Source organism: Pyrgilauda ruficollis, unplaced genomic scaffold (assembly GCF_017590135.1).
Source record: "Pyrgilauda ruficollis isolate IOZ18807 unplaced genomic scaffold, ASM1759013v1 scaffold354, whole genome shotgun sequence".
NCBI lineage: Eukaryota > Metazoa > Chordata > Aves > Passeriformes > Passeridae > Pyrgilauda > Pyrgilauda ruficollis.
The window spans coordinates 47604-61991 of NW_024524979.1; the positions used below are offsets into that span (position 1 = coordinate 47604).

A 14388-nucleotide genomic window follows, 5' to 3' on the forward strand; every position below is an offset into this window, starting at 1 on the left:
TTTCCCCCCAAATTCCTCCCTCTAAACTCCTGGGGGTCCAACCAACCCCCTCCTGGGACCCCCCCCAAATCCATCCCGGGGATTCCTGGGGTTGTCCTCGTGTCCCCCCCGGGGTTTTGGGGTCCCCCCCAGCTCTCGGTGCCCCCCAGGTTTCTGCCGCAGCCCCCCGGTGATGGTGGCCGGGGGCCGGGTCTTGGTGATCCCGTGCCTGCAGCAGATCCAGCGGTGAGGAGGGGCCCGGGGGGGTTTTTTGGGGTTCGGGAGGGGTCCCCAGAGATTTGGGGTGACCCCCCCCCGGCGCCCCCAGGATCTCCCTGAACACGCTGACGCTGCCGGTGCGCAGTGAGAAGGTTTACACCCGCCACGGGGTGCCCATCTCCGTCACCGGCATCGCACAGGTACCCCCAGAACGCCCCAAAACCACCCCAAAAATCCCCTCATGGACCTCCAGAAATCCCTCATCTGAACCGCCAAAAATCCCCAAAAAATCCTCCCAAAAAATCCTCTCCCGGACCCCCAAAACTGCCCAAAAATCCCAAAAAAATTCCTCCGAAAACACTCCAAAAATCCCCCCCAAATCCCCCCAGAATCGCTTCCAGTGGTCCCAAAAATCCCCACCTGGACTGCCAAAAATACCCTAAAAATCCCCCAAAAATCCTTTCCTTGACCCTTGAAAATCCCCCTCAGAATTCCCAAAAATCCCCTCCTGGACCCTTGGAAACCCCCTAAAAAATCTCCCTCCAAAACCCCAAAAATCCCCTAAAAATCCCCCTGGGATCCCCAAAATGCCCCCGGGAACCCACCACCCTTCCTGGACCCCAACATCTCCCTGGTACCCCAACAATCTCATTCAGAACTCCCAAAAATCCACTCAGAACCCCCAGAATCTCTTTGGGAACCCCCAAAATCCCCCTCTGGACCCCCCAAAATTGCCCCAGGACCCCCCAATTCCCCCCAGAACCCCCAAATATCCCTTGCGGGTTCCTCTGAAACCCCCTCAGGACCTCCAAACCCACACTCTGAACCCCCGAAATCTCCTTGGAACCTCCCAAAAATTCTCCGGGACCCCCAAATCTCCCCTCGGGACCCCCCAAAACCCCCCCGGGGCGCCCCTGCCCGAACCAACCAGGGTGGCGTTGCCCTTTTAAGTGAGCTTGTGGTGGGGCCCACGTAAGGCCGTTCTTAAAGCGGCGATGGTAGCGGGAAACGCAAAACAGCGCGGGGGGGAGGGGAGGAGCCCTTTAAAGGGGGTTTGGCGTGGTGGCCCCTACGGGAAACATTTAAAGGGGTAAAAACACTCCTAAAAAGGGCATTTAGGGGTGGGGAATCCCTTGAAAGGAGCTCGAAGTTTTGGGGATCCCCAAACTCCTGGGATGGGAGGGGGAATTCCCCTTAAAAGGGACTTGGAGTGGTGGGGACCCAAAAAACCCTTAAGGGGTGGCAAAACCCTTAGAAACCCCTAAAAGTGAATTAAAATCCTTTAAAAACTTTTTGAAAGTCTAAAAGCCAAAAAGTTTGTGATGGGGCAGGTTCCCTAAATCCTTCTTATAGGGGTCAAGGTCCAATCCCTAAAGGTGCTTGGGGTGGTGGGAACCTCAGAAAATCCTTAAGGGGTTCAAAACCCTTAGAAACCCTCTTAAAAAACCTTTTAAAAATCTTCTTACAAACCGTTTAAAACCCATAGGAAAACCTTAGAAACAAAAAGGATTTGTGATGGGGGGGCCTGCCTGAAGTCTTGTTAAAGGGATCAAGATCCAACTTGTAAAGGGGCTTGGTGAGGTGAGGACCCAAAATCACACTGGGAAGTCAAGACCCCCCCTTAAAAGGAATTTTTGTTGGTGGGGACCCCTTTAAGAGGGGTAAGACTGCCCCAAAAATGGGCTAGGGCTGGTGAGGACCCCCAAGCCCCCTCCAAGAGGATGAGAGCCGTTAAAAGGGCATTGCCCTGGTGGTCCCCACCCTGTTAAGTAACCAGCCTCTTAAAAGGGCAATGCCACACCTACCCCTTGAAGGGGCCACACCAATTTTGGGGGGGTCCCAGGGGTGGCTGAGGGGTCTCCAGGTGATCCCAGCTCCACCACAGGTGAAGATCCAGGGGCAGAACAAGGAGATGTTGGCGGCTGCCTGCCAGATGTTCCTGGGCAAGTCGGAGAGCGAGATCGGCCAGATTGCCCTGGAGACGCTGGAGGGCCACCAGCGTGCCATCATGGCCCACATGACTGTGGAGGTGGGGCTGCGGGGAGCCACACCCGTTTTTGGGAACCCATGCCCCTCCCAGGACAGCCACACCCACTTGGGAGCCAATCAGCACCCCCCCCACTTGGGATGTGGTGCCTTTAAGAAATGCCAGGTCTACTTGGAAAGTCCATTCTCCCAGAAGCCGTGCCCCTGATGTGGCCACACCCACTTGGATGGACACATCCCCTCAGGGAGCAGTCAACACCCCTCATTTGGGATGGGGTTTGGCCCTTTAAGAGATCCCTTCCCCATTTGGCCCATAAGCTCCACCCCTTGAAAGGCCCCACCCTTGGAGGAGGCCAAACCCACTGTAAAGCCACGCCCACAAGATGTAACCTTTTTGCTAAAGCCCTGCCCACCAGTGCAAGCTCCTTCTTCCTTGGCCCCACTTCCTCTAAAGCCACGCCCATACCTGCCCTAAGCCCCGCCTCCTTTCTTGACCCTGCCCCAGTATAAGCCCCACCCCATATCAAAGCCACACCCACCAGACCCCACCCCATGACTCAAGCCCTGCCCCCTGGGTCAAGCCAAGCCCTTGCCTTAATCGTGACCCCACCCCTCAATTCAGGCCGTGCCCAACCAGCTCCACCCAGTACAAACCACACCCATGGCCCCACCCCTTACTCAAGCCACACCCACCTAGCACCACCCCCTTGTTCAAGCCACACCCGTTTTGGGTCAAGCCACACCCCCAAGCTGAGCCACTCCCCTGACTCCACCCTGGGCTCAAGCCACACCCATCTGGTCACATCCCCTTGCTCAAGCCACACACCTTTGGCTCATTCCAAGCCCCCTAAGTCTCAAGCCACACCCCCAAAACCAAGCCGTGCCCACCTGGCTCCACCCCTTGGTTCAAGCCGTGCCCATTTGGATCAAACCACGCCCACCTAGCTCTACACTTCTGTACAAGCCACACCCCCTAAACAAAGCCACACTCACCTGGCTCCACCCACTTTCCAAAGCCACGCCCAGTTGTCTTAAGCCACACCCCACCTTAAGCCTGACATCTTTCTTCTTAAGCCACACCCCCAGGACAAAGTCTTGCCCACCTTGTCACCACCCATTGCCTCAAGCCATGCCCCCTGTATAAACCACACCCACCACCCCTTTGCTCTTTGTCTGCTAACCACACCTTATTTTGTCCCTGCCCCTTTAAGCCCCACCCCAGGACAGTAAGCCCCACCCAATTTAAACTCCACCCCCTTGGGCCCCACCCTGCTAAGCCCTGCCTCACAAAGTCCCATTTTGAGTCTCACACGACTAAATTCTGCCCAATTTGAGCCTCACTCTGCTAAGCCTTGCCCAATTTAAACTTGACTCTCAGGCCCTGCCCAGCTAAGCCCCGCCCCCATTTGAGCCCCACCCCACTAAGCCCCGCCCCGGCCTCGCCCAGGAGATCTACAAGGACCGGCAGAAGTTCTCGGATCAGGTTTTCCGCGTGGCCTCGTCCGACCTGGTGAACATGGGCATCTCCGTGGTCAGCTACACCCTCAAGGACGTGCACGACGAGCAGGTGACACACCTGGGCGTGACTGGGGACAGCTGAGGACACACCTGGGGACATCCGGGGTACAGCTTGGATGCATCTGGGGAGAGCTGGGACACACCTGGGGGCACCTGGAGATACCTGGGCACACCTGGGACACAACTGAGACACACTTGGAGATGTCCAGGGACAAGATGGAGACACCTGGGACGCACCTGGGCACAGCTGGGATACCTGGGTGTGGCCTAAGACACATCTGGGATGTGCCTGGAGGGGGTGGGGTGACCTGGGTGTCACAGGGAGGTGACACAGGTGTGTCCCCGTGCAGGATTACCTGCGCTCCCTCGGGAAGGGCCGCACGGCGCAGGTGCAGCGCGACGCCCGCGTGGGAGAGGCCGAGGCCAAACGCGACGCTGGGATCCGCGTGAGTGACACCGGGGACACCTGGGAATATTGGGGAGACACCTGGGGACATTGGGAACACAGCCGGGGACATTGGGGACACACCTGGGGACACCTGGGGACACCTGAGGGCAGCTGATTGACCTTCCTGTCAATCACCCACCAGTATTCCCAGTGCTCTCCCTGTGGCCCCCAGTTCATCCCAGTGCTCCCAATACCCCCAATGGCCCCAGTACCCCATTCCCCAGTGCCCCCAGTGCCCTCCCAGTGCCTTTCAGGTCCCATTCCAGTCCCTCCCAGTGCCCCCAGTACCCCATTCCCCAAACTGCCCCAGTACTCCCAGTGCTCCCAGTACTCTCCCAATACCCCACTAATGCCACTCCAGCACCTCCCAGTCCTTATCCAGCCCCTTGAAGTACGCTCAGTACCCCAGTGCTCCCAGTGCCTTTCTAGTCCCATTCCAGTTCTTCCCAGTCTCTCCCAGTACCCCCATTCCCCAAACTGCTCCAACACCCGCAGTGATCCCAGTGCTCCCAGTACCCCATTCCCTAGTCCTTCCCAGTCCCATCCTTGTCCTGTTCCACTTCCTCTCAATCCATCCCAGCCCCTTCCAGTCCCTCCCAGTCTCTTCCAGTCCCTCCCAGTCCCTCCAGGTTCCATCCCAGTCCCTCCCAGTTCACTCCCAGTCCCTCCCAGTCCGTCCCAGTGCCGCTGTCCCCGCAGGAGGCGCGGGCGCGGCAGGAGCAGGTGTCGGCGCAGCTGCTGAGCGAGGAGGCCACGGCGCGAGCCCAGCGCGACTTCCAGGTGGCCCAGGCTGAGTGCGACGGAGCCGTCAGCGCCCGCAGGGCCACGGCTGAGCTGGCCTTCCAGCTGCAGGTGAGGTCACACCTGTGCAGGTAACACAGCTGGACAGGTAACACAGCTGGGACAGATAAAACACCTGGGACAGGTAGCAAACACACGTGGGGCAGGTAACAGACAGGGAACAGACCTAGGATAGGTAACACACCTGAGACAGTATCAAACACACCTGAGGAGGCTGGAATGGGGGCTGGGAGCTCACCTGGAGCACCTGCAACCCTCCAGAACACCTGGAACCTCCAAATCCTGGGGTTTCCTCCCAGATTTGGGTCTCTTGGGTCACCTGAGGACACCCTCAGGCTGCCTGAAGTCCCCCTAGAGATACCTGGGCTCCTGCCTGGTGATACCTGTCCCCCTTGTCCCTCCCTTGATGGATCTGTGACCTGTCCCCTATGTCCCCCATCCCTGTGTCCCTCCCCTGATGGATTTGTGTCCTGTCCCCCCTCCCCATGTCCCCCGCAGGCGGCGCGTTCCCAGCAGGCCATCGCGGCGCAGCGCGGGGAGGTGGCGCTGGTGGAGCGGGCGCAGCGGGTGCAGCTGCAGGAGCAGGAGGTCGGGCGGCGCCGCCAGGAGCTCGAGGCCACCGTGCGCAAACCGGCCGAGGCCGAGCGCTACCGGCTGGAGCGGCTGGCCGAGGCGCAGCGGTGAGACGCTGCCCCTTTAAAGGCAGCCACGCCCCTCTGGAGAGGAGCCACGCCCTCCTCTGCTGGGGTGTGGTGGTGTTTTGGGGTATCCCACGCATTGCCCTTTTAAGAGAAGTATTGTCCTTTTAAGAAGCAACACCCTCACCGTGGTGGGTTCCACCACTTTGGGTGGAGTCATTGCCCCTTCAAGAGAAGCCCCACCCCTTAAAGGGAGACACACACCTCGTGGGCCCCATCAGTGTAGTGAAGTCATTGACCCTTTAAGAAGGAACCATGCCCTCGCCCAGTTGGGCCCAGTGGCAGTTTAGGGTGTCCCACCCATTGCCCTTTGAAGAGAAGTATTGCCCCTTCAAGGAGAAGCTGCACCCTCACCTTTGTGGGTCTCACCATTTTGGTAGGGACATTGCCCTTTTAAGAGAGGTGTCGCCCCTTTTAGGAGAAGCCCTGGTGCGTCCCACTTGTAAAAGTGAAGCCGTTGCCCCTTTAAGAGAAATGCTGCACTGTTGAGACAAAGCCATGCTCTCTCCCAGTTCACCATGATCCTGTTTTTGGTGGGTCCCATCAGTTTGGGTGGAGCCATTGCCCCTTTAAGCTGTTACAGTGAGTCCTATTCTGGTGGGTCCCTCCCTCAAGGTGAAGCCATTGCCCCTTTAAGAAGGAGCCATGCCCTCTCCCATTCAGCTGTGGTGGAGTTTTGGCTGGTTCCACCAGTGTGGGTAGAGCTGTTGCCCCTTTAAGAGAGGTGTTGCCCCTTTAAGGAGAAGCCACACCCTCACTGTGGTGGGTCCCACCATGCTGAGTAAAGCTGTGGCCCTTTTAAGGGAAGCCACGCCCCTTGAGAGAAGCCACTCCTCCTCCCAGTCAGACACCATCACACCTGGTGGGCCTCACCAGTCTGTTTTCTAGTCATGGCCCCTTTAAGAGACCCATTGCGTCACTTGGGTGCTGTCATTGCCCTTTTAAGTCCCATTGCCCTTTTTAAGAGAAGCCATGCCCCTTCAAATAAACCACACCCCCACATGTGGGCCCACTCATCTTGCACTGTTGCCCCTTTAAGAGCGGCATTGCCCCTTTAAGAGCAGCCCCACGCCCTGACTTGGCGCCCCCTACAGGACGCAGGTGCTGCTGCAGGCGGAGGCCGAGGCCGAGACCCTCAAGGTGAGTCTGGGGGGCCTGGGGGGGTTTGGGGGGTCCTGAGGGGATTTTGGGGGTCCCAGTTGGATTTTGAGGCCCCAAATCTGGGAATTTTTGGTTCCCTGGGGGATTTTTGGCTCTCCCAGAATTTCAGGGGATCCTGATCCTGTTTTGGGGTTCCCAGTGCTATTTTTCGGGGTCTCAATCCCGTTTTTAGGGGTCCTGCCCTCTTTTCCAGGGCCCCTATCCTCTTTTGGGTTCCCAGTCCCATTTCTGGTCCCCAGTCCTGTTTCGTGTCCCTGATCCCATTTCCAATGTCCCCAATCCTGTTCTTGGGCTCCTGATCCCATTTTGGGTCCCCTATCCGATGTTGGTGTCCCCGATCCCATTTTGTGTCACTGATCCCATTCTGGGGTTCCCAATCCCATTCCTGGGGTTCTGTCCCCGTTTTTGGGTTCCTGATCCCATTTTTGGGGGTTCTGTCCCCATTTTGGGTCCCCGATCCCATGTCGATGTCCCTAATTCCGTTTCACATCCCCAATCCTATTTCCAATGTCCCCAGTCCCGTTTCATGTCCCCAATTCCATTTCCGATGTCCCCAATTCCATTTCCGATGTCCCTAATGCCATTTCGGGTCCCAGATCCCAATTTTGGGTTCCCAGTCCCATTTCTGATGTCCCTAACTCTGTGTCCATGTCCCCAGTCCCATGTTGGTGTCCCCACAGGTGATGGGCGCTGCCTGTGCCACAGCTGTGGCCTCTCATGCCCATGACTGGGTTCTCAATCTCGTTTTGAGTTCCCAATCCCATTTCCCATGTCCCCTATCCCATTTTGGTGTCCTCAGTCCCATTTCCCACGTCCCCAGTCCCATTTTTTTGTCCCCAACCCCACTGGTGTCCCTGCAGGTGATGGGTGCTGCCCGTGCCTCAGCCTCTCATGCCCATTCCTCAGTTCCCAATCCCATTTCCCATGTTCCCAGTCCCATTTCCCGTGTCCCCAACCCCACGTTGGTGTCCCCGCAGGTGACGGGCGCTGCCCGTGCTGTGGCTGGGGCTTCTCATGCCCGTGCCTAGGTTCCCAATCCCGTTTTAGGTACCCAATCCCATTTCCCATGTCCCCAGTCCCATTTTCCATGTCCACAATCCCATTTTGATGTCCCCAATCCCGTTTCATGTCCTCGCAGGTCACGGCTGCTGCTCATGCTACAGCCATGGCCTCTCATGCCCATTCCTGGGTCCCCAGTGCCATTTCTCATGTCCCCAGTCCCATTTCCCATGTGCCCAATCCCACATTGGTGTCCCCAACCCCACGTTGGTGTCCCCGCAGGCAACGGGCGCTGCCCGTGCCGCGGCTGTGGCCTCTTGTGCCCATTCCTGCGTTCCCAATCCCATTTTGGTGTCCCCAGTCCCATGTTGGTGTCCCCAATCCCATTTTGGTGTCCCCAACCCCACTGGTGTCCCCTCAGGTGACGGACGCTGCCCGTGCCGCGGCCATGGCCTCTCGTGCCCATTCCTGGGTTCCCAATCCCATTTCCAATGTCCACAATCCCGTTTCCCATGTCCCCAATCCCATGTTGGTGTCCCCAACCCCATGTTGTGTCCCCGCAGGTGACGGGCGCCTCTCGTGCCAATTTCTGAGTTCCCAGTCCCATTTCCCGTGTCCCCAACCCCACGTTGGTGTTCCTGCAGGTGACGGGCGCTGCCCGTGCCGCGGCCGCGGCCAATTTTGGGGCTGATTTGGGGATCCCTGATTTGGGGATCCCTGATTTGGGGCTGACTTTGGGGCTGACTTTGGGGATCCCTGATTTAGGACTGATTTTGGGGCTGATTTGGGGATTCCTGATTTGGGACCAATTTCAGGGCTGATTTGGGGACCCCCAATTTGGGGCTGATTTGGGGATCCTTGATTTGGGACTGATTTTGGGGCTGATTTGGCGATCCCTGATTTGGGGATCCCTGATTTGGGACCAATTTCAGGGTTGATTTGGGATCCCCAATTTGGGGCTGATATGGGGATCCCTGATTTGGGGATCCCTGACCTGGGGCTGATTTGGGAATCCCTGATTTGGAGATCTCTGACCTGGGGCTGATTTGGGGATCCCTGATTTGGGGGTCCCTGACCTGGGGCTGATTTTGGGACCCCGTTTTGGGGCAGGTGGCCGAGGCGGTGGCGCAGCCGCTGCTGGGGACGCGCCGGGTGACGCTCGTGGGCGGCTCCGGGGCCGTCGGGGTGGCCAAAATCCCCTCGGAAATCCTGGATTTGGTCACGCGGCTGCCGGGGGCCGTGGGGGCGCTGGCCAGGGGCTCCCAGGTGAGCTGGGGGGAATTCGGGGGATTTTGGGGTGCCAGGGGGGATTTTGGGGCTCCCAGGTGGATATTTGGGGGGTCCCAGGAGGGATTTGGGGGATTTTGAAGGGTTCCAGGAAGGATTTTGTGCTCCCAGGTGAGCTTTACAGGGATTTTGGGGTGCCAAGGGGGATTTGGGGGGTCCCAGGTGGAAAGTTTGGGGATTTTGGGCTCCCAGGTGAGCTTTAGGGGAATTTGGGGGGTTTTGGAGTCCCAGGGGGGTTTTGGGGCTCCCAGGTGAGGTCGGAGGATTCACGGGGTTTGGGGGTGAATTTGGGGGTTCCAGGTGAAGTTTGGAGCACCCCAGGTGAATTTTGGGGTGAATTTGGGGGATTTTGGGTGGAACTGGATGGGGTTCGGGGGTCCCAGATGAGTCAGGGGAATCCCGGGAGGATTTTGGGGTCCCGGATGGATTTTAGGGGGAATTTGGGGTCCCAGGTGAGGTTTGAGGGGAATTTAGGGGATTTGGGGGTGGTCCCAGATGGATTTTAGGGTGAGTTTGGGGAATTTTGAGGGGTCCTGGATGGGTTTGGGGAGTCCCAGGTGAGTCTGGGGAATCCTGGAAGAATTTTGGGGGGTCCCAGATGGAATTTGGGGTGAATTTGGGGGATTTAGGGGGTCCCAGGGAGAAACTGAGGCCCTTGAGTAGATTTTGGGGGTCCCAGATGGATTTTAGGTTGATATTGGGGGATTTTGGAGAATCCTGGATGGGTTTAGGGTTTCCCAGATGGGGTCTGGGGAGGTCCCTGAGGTGATTTGGGGGTTCCCAGGTGAGATTTGGGGTGAACTTTGGGGTTCCCAGGTGGATTTTAGGGTGAATTTGGGGAATCTGGGGGAGCCCAGAGGGATTTTTGGGGGGGTCCCAATGGATTTTGGAGGTCCCAGGTGAGTCTGGGGAATCCTGAGAGGATTTTGGGGTCCCAGGTGAGGTTTGGGGGTCCCATTTGGATTTTGGGGTGAATTTGGGGGGTTCTGGATGGCTTTGGGGTGTCCCAGGTGAGTTTTAGGGTGAATTTGGGGGATTTTGGGGCCCCCTGGGGGAGGTGACACCCCCAGGTCCCTCCTGTCCCCCCCTTGTCCCCTCAGGTGACCCCGACGGAGCCCGAGGGCGGCACCGGAGCCACCGAAACGTCTCCAAATACCCCAAAAATGTCCCCGAGTGCCACCCGCCAGTGACACCAAAGTGTCCCCAAGTGCCACCACCCCCCTGAGCCACCGGGACCCTGCTGTGTCCCCAAAGTGCCACCCAAGTGCCACCACCCCGATGTCACCACGTCCCCAAAGTGCCACCGGTGGCTCCTGAGGCCACCAAGGTGCCACTGGCCCCCAAGTCCCTTTGTCCCCAGAGTGCCACCACGCCTTGCATGTCCCCAAAGTGCCACTGCTGCAGCGTCAGTGTGTCCCCAAAGTGTCCCCCAAATGTCATCATGTCCCCTAAGTGTCCCTGTGGTGTCACTGTCTCCAAGGTGCCACCTTGTCTCCTAAGTGTCCCCGAAGTGTCGCCACCCTCTGGTGTCACTTTGTCCCTAAAGTGCCATGCCCAAATGTCATCATGTCCCTGAGATGTCCCCAAGGTGCCACCACCCACTGCAGTGTCCCACAAATGCCACCCCTGAATGTCACAAAGTTCTCAGTGTCCCCAAGGTGCCACCACCACCCCCATGTCCTCAGTGTCCCCAGAGTGCCACCACTGCAGTGTCACCCTGTCCCAAGTGTCCCCAAGGTGTCACCTTGTCCCCAAAGTGCCACTACAGTGCTGTCAATAAAATGTCCCTATGGTGCCACCGCCCCCAGTGTCACCATGTCAATAAAGTGTCCCCAAGGTGCCACCACAGCAGTGTCCCTGTGTCCTTAAAGTGCCACCACCCCTGCAGTGTCCCCTAAGTGCCACCGTGTCCCCAAAGTGTCACCCAAGTACCACCCTTTGATCACGTCCCAAATGTGTCCCCAAGGTGCCACCACCTCCCAATGTCACCTTGTCCCCAAAGTGTCCTCAAGGTGCCACCACCCCTTGCATATCCCCCAAGTGTCACCCTTGAACGTCGTCATGTCCCCGTGTCCCCCAAGTGCTGCCACCCCCCACTGTCCCCATTGCCTCTAAGTGCCCACCTTGTCCCTTGTCCCCAAGGTGTTCCCAAAGTGCCACCACCCCTGGTGCCACCTGAATGTCCCCAACCAGTGACGTTCCCAAGCTGCCACCACCAGAGCCACTGACAAACGGGCACCCTGCAGACATTGGGGGGAGAGGAGGGGACAGGGGACACTGGGGACGCCCAGGTGACAAACGGGCACCCTGAAGAGGGACACAGGTGACATTGGGAACCCTCAGGTGGGGACACAGGGACCTCCAAAGTGGCAGTGGGGACCCTGAAGTGACCCCAGGACCTCCCCAGGTGACCTCAAAAGTTACCCTGAGGCCCTCCAGGTGACCCAAAGGTGACACTGGGACCTCCAGGTGACAGGTGACAATGAGGACCCTCAACGGGGGACACCCCAGGGGACAGTGAGACCCTTGAGGTGACACAGGGACTGCCAAGATGGACATGGGGACCCTCAGGTGATCCTGAAGCGACACTGGGACCCTCCAGGTGACCCCAAAGTGACCCCAGGACCTCCCAGGTGACCCTGAGGTGACACAGAGACCCCTCCCAGTGACCCCAGGGGACCCCCAAGGTGACAATGAAACCTTCCAGGTGACACTCGGGTGACCCTGAAGGGACACAGGGACCTCCAGGAGGGACAGAGGGACATGCAGGTGACCCCAAAGTGACACTGGAACCCCTCAGGTGACCCCAAAGTGACACTGGGACCCTCCAGGTGACCCCAAAGTGACCCCAGGACCTTCCAGGTGACCCTGAGGTGACAATGAGACCTTCCAGGTGACACTCGGGTGACCCTGAAGGGACACAGGGACCTCCAGGAGGGACAGAGGGACATGCAGGTGACCCCAAAGTGACACTGGAACCCCTCAGGTGACCCCAAAGTGACACTGGGACCCTCCAGGTGACCCCAAAGTGATGCCCAGGTGACACTGGGGACACTCGGATGACCCCAGACCCCCCCAGGAGGTGACACAGGTGACGCATCTGTGGCTTTTCCATCCCGAGTTTATTCCGGACCCGGGGGCGACTTTTCAATATGAAAAACGAAAGAAACGGGGAAAAAAACAAAAACATCCAAAAAACGGGAGAGCGACTGGACACCGGGAACGGCGACGGAATCGGGGAGAAACGCAGGGGAAATGGGAAAAACGGACAAAAATGAGGAAAAACAAATTAAAAAATGGGGAGAAATGGACAAAAAATGGGGAAAAATGAACAAAAATCGTGAAAAAATGAACAGAAATTGAAGAATACGAACCCAAAATGGAGAAAAATGGGTAAAAAAATGACTGAGCAAAAATAGGGAAAAATCAAACCAAAAACTGGGAGAAAGGACCCAAAAGTTGGGAAAAAGGAATGGAACTGGGCTGAGTGAGCAAAAACAGGGGAAAAAAGAGCAAAAATTGGTAAAATGGAAAGACCAAAAATGGAGAAACTGACCAAAAATGAGGAAAAATGATCAAAAATGATGAGACTGAAATGAGGGGAAAAAGGAGGAAAAATTTACCAAAAGGGGGGAAAAATGACAAAAAATATGAAAAATGACAAAAAGTAGGAGGGAAAAAAAGAAAGAATTGGGAAAAATTAAGAAAATTTGGGAAAAATGACAAAAAAAAGGGAGGAAACGGTGCCAGAGTGGAGCGGGGGAGGGGACAGGAGGCCGTGGTGGCAGCGGGGGAGGGGCAGAGGTGATGATGATCATGATGATGATGATGGAGGTCAGCAACTCTTCCAGGATGAGGCTGAAGGTCAAGAGCTCTTGGAGGCTCTTCCATGATGAGGATGATGGTGGTCAAAGCCAAGAGACCAACCCTGATGAAGGTCAAGGAATCTTCCACAATGATGATGAAGGTCCACAATTCTTCCATGATGAGAGTGAAGGTCAAAAACTCTTGTTGGAGGCTCTTCCATGATGAAGATGATTATGATGAAGGGCAAGGCCAACTGACCAGCCCCAATGAAGACCAAGGGCTGAGGATGATGAAGATCGAAGACTCTGCAAGGACCATGATGAACTCTGGGGGCTCTTCAAGGATGATGAAGGCTGGGGACTTCTTGACAATGATGAACCTTGGGGATCCTTCAACAATGATGGAAGTTGGAAGCTCTGACCATGATCAGGACTGGAAACTCTTCAATGATGATGAAGACTGGAGACTCTTCAAGAATGACCATGATGAAGGCTGGGGACTGTGAGGACAATGCTGAAGGCTGGGGACTCTTCAAAGATGATGATGAAGGTTGGGAACTCTTCAGTGCTGATGAAAATTGGGAACTCTTTAAAGATGAGAACAGAAGTTAGGAGCTCTGACCATGATCAAGATTGGAGACTCTTCAAGGATGACAATGATGAAGATTGGGGACTCTTCAATGATGGTGAAGCCTGGGGACCGTGAGGACAATGCTGAAGGCTGGGGACTCTTCCAGGATGATGATGATGAAGGTTGAAGACCGTCAGGGCAACGCTGAAGGTCGGGTGGGGACTCCGCTGCCGCCGCCGATGACCAAGGCCAACACTGACGATGATGCAGGACAATGATGATGACACCGAAGGCGCCGCCCACCGGTTGACGCCTCTCTGGGACAACACACCGGGAAGGGGAGGAGCAACACTGCCGAGGATCAGGACCTCTGGAGAAACCCCTCAGGCCTCCTCTTCGGCCTCCTCGCCGAAATCCTCCTCCTCCTCGGCCGTGGCATCTTGGTACTGCTGGTACTCGGACACGAGGTCGTTCATGTTGCTCTCAGCCTCGGTGAACTCCATCTCGTCCATGCCCTCGCCCGTGTACCAGTGCAGGAAGGCCTTGCGCCGGAACATGGCCGTGAACTGCTCCGAGATGCGCTTGAAGAGCTCCTGGATGGCCGTGCTGTTGCCGATGAAGGTGACGGCCATCTTGAGGCCGCGCGGCGGGATGTCGCACACGGCCGTCTTCACGTTGTTGGGGATCCACTCCACGAAGTAGGAGCTGTTCTTGTTCTGCACGTTCAGCATCTGCTCGTCCACCTCCTTCATGGACATGCGCCCGCGGAAGACGGCGGCCACCGTCAGGTAGCGGCCGTGCCGCGGGTCGCAGGCGGCCATCATGTTCTTGGCGTCGAAGACCTGCTGGGTGAGCTCGGGCACGGTGAGGGCGCGGTACTGCTGGCTGCCCCGCGAGGTCAGCGGCGCAAAGCCG

General features: G+C 57.2%; 2 protein-coding genes across 2 annotated transcripts in view; one reads left to right on the top strand and one right to left on the bottom strand.

Moving 5' to 3' along the window:
• Positions 1-10942, top strand: part of FLOT1 (flotillin 1) — an 11936-nt gene extending 994 nt beyond the window's left edge. The window contains exons 2-12 of the mRNA XM_041475568.1: positions 150-225; positions 308-398; positions 2084-2227; positions 3632-3751; positions 4053-4148; positions 4850-5002; positions 5450-5631; positions 6744-6793; positions 8096-8176; positions 8900-9075; positions 10188-10942. Coding sequence (XP_041331502.1) covers positions 150-225; positions 308-398; positions 2084-2227; positions 3632-3751; positions 4053-4148; positions 4850-5002; positions 5450-5631; positions 6744-6793; positions 8096-8176; positions 8900-9075; positions 10188-10286 — 1268 coding nt within the window. The 3' untranslated portion in view covers positions 10287-10942. The remainder of the gene's footprint in view (positions 1-149; positions 226-307; positions 399-2083; positions 2228-3631; positions 3752-4052; positions 4149-4849; positions 5003-5449; positions 5632-6743; positions 6794-8095; positions 8177-8899; positions 9076-10187) is intronic.
• A 1807-nt stretch (positions 10943-12749) lies between these two features.
• LOC121357876 (tubulin beta chain) lies at positions 12750-14385 on the bottom strand. Its single transcript, XM_041475571.1, has one exon. It carries the CDS (start codon positions 14295-14297, stop codon positions 13857-13859), a length of 441 nt encoding a protein of 146 aa, XP_041331505.1. The 5' UTR covers positions 14298-14385; the 3' UTR covers positions 12750-13856.
• Positions 14386-14388: the final 3 nt, after the last annotated feature.

Excerpts from the sequence above, each read along its gene's own strand:
- LOC121357876 (XM_041475571.1), bottom strand. The coding sequence starts at position 14,297 with ATGATGGCCGCCTGCGACCCGCGGCACGGCCGCTACCTGACGGTGGCC.